The 7,597-nt window shown below is 59.5% G+C and overlaps 1 protein-coding gene across 2 annotated transcripts; it reads right to left on the reverse strand.

Annotated features, from left to right (window-relative positions):
* Positions 1-318: 318 nt before the first annotated feature.
* Positions 319-6,235, reverse strand: NRSN2 (neurensin 2). Of its 2 annotated transcripts, none has more exons than XM_050918410.1 (3): positions 5,805-6,235; positions 3,051-3,241; positions 319-1,309 (listed from the first exon to the last, which is right to left on the reverse strand). In XM_050918410.1, exons 2-3 carry the CDS (start codon positions 3,234-3,236, stop codon positions 863-865), a joined length of 633 nt encoding a protein of 210 aa, XP_050774367.1. In that variant the 5' UTR covers positions 3,237-3,241; positions 5,805-6,235; the 3' UTR covers positions 319-862. The 2 variants fall into 2 exon arrangements, with proteins under 2 accessions (XP_050774367.1, XP_050774366.1); XM_050918409.1 differs by lacking the exon at positions 5,805-6,235 and adding an exon at positions 5,361-5,536.
* Between the last annotated feature and the right edge of the window lie 1,362 nt (positions 6,236-7,597).

Consider the following 7,597-nt stretch of genomic DNA (forward strand, 5'->3'; position numbering starts at 1 on the left):
CCTTCCGCATGTTTCATTCTCCTCTCTAGTAAGTAATGGAACCTTATTCTGCATCTGCCTTTCATTTAAAAACATATTCTAAACAGTAATTGAATGGCATTTGACCTCTGTAACCATTGATCAGATTAGCCAATAACTCGTATAAAGTGTCTAAAGGGTAGAACCTGTGTCAAATGATTTTGTGATCTGATTAAGCTTAGAATTGAATTAGGTTGTGGGAGTGGTGGAAGGTGAAGGATGCTGTCATGTGAAACCCAGACTCATGGAATTGTGACAAAGTCATGCCGGAAATGACTGATGATGAACTTGAGTTTCTTTGTATCTTTATTGAACCAGCATGGAAGGACATTGCTGGACCGGTACGCAGACATTTTCATCAGTTACAGCTGACCAAGAAGCAGGGCAGAGGAAGGTGGACCACAGAAAAGTTGGGACTTTGTCCATTAGGTGATGGCCAATCACACTCCACCTCTACCTCCGAACACAGTTTCCTTCTTGCTGATAGGTTGCAATTATAGCCCAGCCTCCAGATGATGCGGCATGAAATGATCCTGTTGGCTTAAAGGCTGAGTCAGCCTGAGCTCAGGTGGGGCATTTCTGTTCTGGTTTGAGCCAGGTGTCCTGGCCAGAAGACACCTCCAGCAGTTCTCAGATCTTCTCACATGGGGGCCGGGCCACAGCCTCCCTCCACACTCCCCCTCAGATTCTGCAGATGAAGCAGCGGGAAGGGGCGCAGGTGCTGCACACACCTTCCTCCTGCTAGCGCTGAATGGTGACATGTCGGGACTCTTTAGAGCTGGGGCAGTGGGGCTGTTAATCGGGTGTGGCAGTAACGCAGGGGGAGACAGGAGAGGTCTTAGCTTCAGGGAGTGGGTGTGGTGGTGGAGGGAGGCAGGAGGGGGAGCTGTGTGTCCCTCTTTGGCTGTATGTTTTGTATCTGTGAAGCGCCGAAGGGCACAGCCGGTGATCCTGCTGCTGCCGGCGGCACAATAATGGTGCTGTGCTTCTTCAGGGGGCTCTGCCGCAGAATGGGCGATAGCTGCTGCTCCTCCTCTTCCTCGCCCCCTCGCGCAGCCCTGCCCAGCATGCACGCCAGGACGCCCACCACCCCCAGGGCCCCGGCCCCGGCGCACAGGACAGTGCCCACCAGTCTGCAGGTCACCAGGGCATGGTTATATGCCATCGCCTGCAGGTCAAGCACCATAAACTCTTCCTCGCCGATGCCCTCCAGCTTCGGGGGCACCAGGTATCCTGTGGCCAGTGCTGCAGCTCCAATCAACAAGAGCAGCATTCCAGCTGAGAGACTCACCTGGGGGTCGGGATGCAAAGGGCTCAGTCAGCGTGGTACTAACGAGAGGAAAGGCTCTACCATGGGGGATGGGGACAGAATGGCCTAGGCACTGGCCTGGCACCCCCGAGAGCTGGGTTTCTAGTCCTGGCCCGGCCCTTGGGTACTCCCTCCCCCTCTCTGGGCCTCTGTTTCCTTCCCCACCCCTTGCGTATAGACTGTCTGCTCTTCGGGGCAGGGACTGTCTCTTGCAGTGCCTGGCACTCAGCGCACCTAAGACAAATTAACAACCCCAGCCCCATGGAGAGGACCCCTCTGATTCTGTGCCCAGGGCCCCCGCTTTCATTGCAGGCTGGGGGATGGGCCGTTTCTGATTCTGTACCCAGGGCCCCCGCTTTCATTGCAGGCTGGGGAATGGGGCATCTCTGATTCTGTGCCCAGGGCCCCCACTTTCATTGCAGGCTGGGGGATGGGGCATCTCTGATTCTGCAGGGGCACAATGAGGACTCGATCGAGGGGAGGAGAGGGCCGGGACCATGCCAGCACAGCAGCTGCATTGCATCCAGTGCTGCTGGCCGATTCATTTGGGAGAGGTGTCAGCTGATCTCTGGGCTACAGGCACAGTTGACCTGGTGACCCTGCACTGTCACATGATCAGGTGGGGAAGCCCCAGCTTGAAATCTTCCTGAGTGCTGAGCTCCTTCCTCTTCTCTGACTAGCTGGGAAAGAGCCAGACGTTGCACCTTAGGGCCGTAGCGTGGTGGGCAGCTTGCATGCAAGGGGTAGGAATCGGGGGCAGGAATTCAAGACTCCTGGGTTGCACCCCCCTCTGGCCTGAGACAGGCAGGTCTCCGCCTATGTGTGCCTCAGTTTCTTCCTCTATAAAACGGAGTCAAGGATCCCTCCCTGCCAGGGCTGCGAGGCTGAGTTAATATTTGTGCTGGGAAGTGAGTTGAGACCCTCCGATAAAAGGGGAGTTGGGATTGGGACAGCATGGGTGTGGGGTGGTTTCTCCTCCGAGTCCCCAGCGGTTCCTAGTGACCAGCGTTCAGACATCGGCTCGGCTCTGCCTCATTGAAGCCAGACAGGCGCAAGCTTGTAACTCAGCATGGGAACAGCTTACCGAGGGCTGCGGGGATTCTCCCTAGATGGGATGGTTTCTCCCAGACCGGCTCTAGTTCAAACAGGGGTTATTTGGGGAAGTCCCGGGGCCTGTGCTGGACAGGTCAGACTAGCTGATCACAGGGGCCCTGGAGTCTGGGTTCAGCAGGAGCCCGGGACTGGCTAGACGGAGTTGCTGCTTGCCAGCACGGAGGGGAGGGGAGAGGTCCCGGGGAGGGGCAGGCCAAGGCTGCGTCGTCTGAGCTGTGAGGGGGAGGCCGGTGCCGTACCTGCCTGCACAGTGCCTCAGCCGGATGACTCTGCGATCCAGAGAGCTGGGTGATCACTGACGGCTGAAAAGCCCAGCATCTCCGGCACGCTGTCTCTCATCCTCCTCTGGCCCAGAGGAGTGTCTCTAGCCTCCTAACTGCGGGGCCAGAGAGGGTCCCTGAAAGGGACAAGCCAGGCAATCCAAACCGGGGAGGAGGGGAAGGAACCCAGGCTCATACTGTGGGCTGGAGAGTTTCGGGGGGGAATCCTGGGATGGAGGAACGTGACCATCCCAGAGGTGACACTCAGAGAGGGTGAATGTCCCTTGATCCCAGGCTTCGGGAGCAGAGCATCTCCCAGCAGGGGCTAATGATGCTGACATGGTTCTTACCTTCCAGACGAGGGAGGGCCATCCGCCATGGGCACGGGAGACTGGGGATTCGGTCACGTCATCAGCCAGACCGGCGCCGGTGCAGTCCTCATAGAAGAGGTGCAGGTAGGAGCGGACTCCGTACCACTTCCCGTGCTCCACATTGGGCCCCCGGCTGCAGCCACATGACTGGTCGTGGGCAGGCATGGAGCCTGGGGAGGGGATTGACAACGCCTGTCAGGACATCCCTTTGCTGCTGATGCCAAGCTCGGGGACATGAACACTTCCAGGAGCGGAGCTAGCCCTGTGGGCATGGCGCATCGGGGATACCCACGGGACACGTCCGGGCCCCATCTCCCAGCCGGATGCTAGGACATGACCTCAGCCAGACATTCATTTTCTGCTGAGCACAGTCCATTCCTGAGGTGAGTGACTGGGGGGGGCACCCAGGAGTGCACTGCTGGCTCCTGAATGTCCCACGGTGTGAGCACAGCGTACCCCTGCGCCTGTCCCCTGTGTCTGGCTAGAGGGCATCCCCTAGTGGTTAGAAGACAGACAGAACCCAGGACTCCTGGGTTCAGTTCCAAGCTGTGCTGAGATCTAGCCAAGTAGTCTTGGGCCAGTCACTTAATCTCAGCGTGACTCAGTTTCCCCAGCTGTGAAATGGGGGTGATGACCCTTGTGCCAGTCACAAAGGCCTGGGCAGTGCACTTTGGTTCATTCACGTTCCATGGGGAGGGAGGGGCTACGGGATTATGGAAAGTCAGAGCCAGTCTGTAAAGCTCTGACTCAGCTTTCCGTTTCCCTGCTCTCACCCAGAGGCCAAGAATGTTCCCCCTGCTCTTTCTGAGCGTGCCCCTCACCCGTCTTGTGGGGCAGGACACCCCCAGCTGGGTGTCGCCTCCCTCCCATGGCAGGGTGAGCTCCCAGAGCCCTCTTCCCGCTGGGGAGCAGCTTCACCTTCATCTCAGTCAGGACGTGATGTTTGAAAGCTGGGGGCCGAGAGGATCTGGTTAGCCAGGGCTGAGGGGTTAATGGCCAGGGCATGGGATAACAGTACCCGGGGAGGGGGGGAGCCAAGGGGCGGGCATGGGGACAGGAGTGACAGCTCCTCGGCCTCCTGAGAGCGCCTCCTGCTGGTACCAAGGAGACATGGGCATTCTCAGCGGGTCACGCTTAGTATCCTAGGCCCATGAGGAGCTGGACTGGGCCCTTCAGAGCAGGGATAGCCTTTGCTGAGCCAGGGCCCTGCTCCCACAGCTCCCCTGCTCAGCCCCATTGATATCAAGGAGGGTTTGGCCAGGACCGGAGCCCATTGTCCTATGGGCAGAGTCAGCCTGCAGGACCTGGGAAGGGCCAGGGAGATGATTGTTGGGTCACCTCCCATCAGGACGTTGGTAGAAACTGCAGCCCTGTGCTTTGCAAGCCTTGGGCAGCCGGGGGGGCAGCATGACCTTCATGTGCCTGCGCTCCCTGGCGATCAGTTCCAGAGTCACTGGCTTTCGTGTGAGCTGATTGACACCTCTGGTGCACCCACCCATCGCGGGACCCTGTCTGGGTCCCAAACACCAGCCGGCCGTGCCGCTGAATGGAGACTGGCTCCATCCTTCCTATGGGCCCAGCCCCCCGCTAGGAGCGCAGTGGGGCTGCAGGTGTTCAGCTGCTTGCAGAATCGGGCCCTATATCAGGGTATCCCCAGTTACCCAGCAGTGTGAGTGGAGGAGGAGGGGCTGGGACCACTTGGCTCTGCCTCCCCATGCTGAAGCAATCCCCATCCCCCCCACACTTTTCCTATAGCACTCACATCCACCCTGTCCTGCCTTTCCCCACCAATCACCGTCCGCCTGCAGTGGGGCTGAGCAGCGCAGCCCGGGGCTGATTGGGCATTGCCATGGGAACTGCCTCGCTGGGTCCGCAGCCACTGTGTGTGGGGAGGGGGTGGAAATGGCAGAGCCTCCCTGCGGGGGACAAGGGGCCGGGGAGAAGGGGGACCCCTTCAGTCCCGGGGGGAGGGGTTTGGGAAGGATCTAGGGGCCAAATTCCTCACTGGAGTAACCCTGGTGGAGTCGTGCCGAGGGGCTGTGCTCTGTGTTAATTTCAGGGAGCGCAGGCCTGGCTGGGGCCTTGACCTCAGCACCGACCAACACCCAGCCAGAGAGACATGCCGCGGGGCCTGGCATGGCAGAGGGTGAGCCTGCACCCACAGGGCCTGTCTGCCAGGCCATGGTGGTTAGCACAGGGTCATCTGAGAAGGCACCTTCCATCCTTGAGGAGCAGCAGCCTGGGCATAACCCCTCTGCCCCCAGTTCCAGCCAGTCGATCCATCCCTACCTGCATGGGCTACACTCTGATGCTGGGTTTGGGGCCCAGTTACTGGCACTAGGGCATTTGTCATTCCTTCCCCGCTCCTGTACCGAGAAGCCCCATGTCTGGGCAAGAGGTGTCTAAACCTGGGCTCTGTGAGGGGGCCCTGTTGGCACCAGACATCAGAAAATCTCCCCCACTCCTTGGCTGGTGAGTCACTGGCAAGTAAACGCCACTGTCTGCAACGCTGCATCTCATTCTCCCCCCTCACGCCCAACACCCCCCTCCCCGCCGATCGCTCCCCCCCCCTTCCTTCCTGCACTTCCATACATGTCCAGGATTTTAGCACATCGATTTCCCCTTGTGCCCTGCTTGGCCCTGAGGCAGAGCCGGGGGCCCTGAGCCATGCCAAGTTGCCTCCCCCATGGTGTGACCTGCAGCAGTTCATGGAGCTGCACCCGCTGCCCTTACCGCTGGCTGAGCTCCTAGCGCATCCTTTCCCCTCTGGGTTCTGCCTCTGGGGATGGCCCCTTTGCTTGCGGGACGCCCTCCAGACCAAGACCCGTAGCGGGATGACAGATCTTGCTCCGACGGTATCCAAACTGGAATGGGCACCTCTTCTCTCTGGCTGGCTGGGACACAGAGGGTGCCAGCTCGTGCCGGGGTTTGGCTGCCGGCAGGAGCTGGAGTTATTTTTCTTCTCCAAAGTGCTTAGCAGCACCCGCTGAATTGAAGGGTGTGAAATGGGAGGGAGCAGGGCTGCGGGGAGCAGGCAGGGCAGCGAGGAGGGGGCAATGGAGAGAGAGCTGTTTACCTGTTGCAGTGGCCAGCTAGCCCAGCATCTGCCTGGCGTTTCCCAGCCAGCAGAAGCTTGTGAGAGGCTGGCTCCGCATAAGCGTGGAGCTGAGCAGTGTCTGAGTCAGAGGAAGAGAGAGGATGTGTGGCTGTGTGTGTCAGCGGGTCTGAGGAGATGGGAGCATGTGGAGGAGCCGTCAGTCGCAGCGCTGGGGAGTGTGGTGTGCTGGGGCTGCCAGGCAGAGCATGACCCCAGCCTGGCGGTTCAGCAAGGGCCCATCTTGGCTGGCAGGGCAGAGCGGAGAGACGCTGTCTCCTGCGGTTCATGGGCAGGGCAGGCCTGCAGCATCAGACTCTGCCCCCTCGGAGACACTGGTGTAAACTCAGGCTTGGGCCCCTGAGAGGAGAATCCAGCTCCAGGCTTCTGGGCGTGATGGCTGGTCCAGCCTCCAGGCCATCCGGCAGCCCCCTTGCTGGGCTTCCCAGGGCCAGTTCTCTCCGGAGAGCCCAGCCAGGCTGACAGGGATAAGAATCTCCCTTGGCCGTGGAGTTTCACTGACAGCTTGTAGCTTCACGGGCACATCCGCAGCTTCCTGTTGTGCCGTCAAATCAAAGGCAGCTCCCTCAAAATCCATAGCCTTCCCCTGGAGCTTGCCTGGTGACCCAGCAGTTACTGACCAAGCACAGCCTCTCCGTAGGAACCACATTGCAAAGGGCAGAGCTGGGAATAGAACCCAGGCCTCCTGATGCACAGTCCCCCTTCCCCCCCAACTGCTAGGCAACGTTCCCCTCCCTGAGCTCAGACTAGAACCAGGAGTCCTGCCTGCAGCCCCGTGCTCTAGCTCGCTAGCTCTCCAGGCCTCCCTTAGAAGCAATGTTCTAGCATAACCAGGGCAGGCCGCAGGGTTGCTGGCTGTACTGGGCTGCGTTTTGGCCTGATTTGGTGCTGGTAGCACCTTCCCCAGCTCCCTGCCCTTGAATGGCACATGATGCTCATTGCTCCTGGAGCCTGCACAGGGACAGATGGCCCATAGCTCTGAGCAGGGAAGCCCCAGCATAGTGGGGTGACAGCAGGGCCTGGCCCCAAGTTTGGAGCCGCAGAGAGCCTTTTTGATCCCAATGGCTTTCTCTCCTGAAGGCCTCGTCTCTGTGTTTCTCCACCCCCTTCTCTCTCCTCAGTCCTTCTCTTCTGTTCTCCCTACGCTTCTACGCTGCCTTTCCAGCCTGCCAGCCTTCTCTTTCAGCTCCCCTCCTGCACCTCCTTTCCTGCCAACCCCCCTCCACCCCCCATATTCCTGCCTGGTGACTGAGTGCCCTGCAAAGAGGAGTGATCTGCAGCTACTTTCCCTGTGCTCTGATCGTCTGGGGCAGGGCCAGCGCTGCGCAGAGATGGTGCAGCAAAGGAGCTGTGAGCATGCAGCACATGACCTCTCAAAGGCTCCATTGCTGGGGCAGAATTCTGATCCTGC

Source organism: Gopherus flavomarginatus, chromosome 11, assembly GCF_025201925.1.
Source record: "Gopherus flavomarginatus isolate rGopFla2 chromosome 11, rGopFla2.mat.asm, whole genome shotgun sequence".
In the NCBI taxonomy this organism is placed as follows: Eukaryota; Metazoa; Chordata; order Testudines; family Testudinidae; genus Gopherus; species Gopherus flavomarginatus.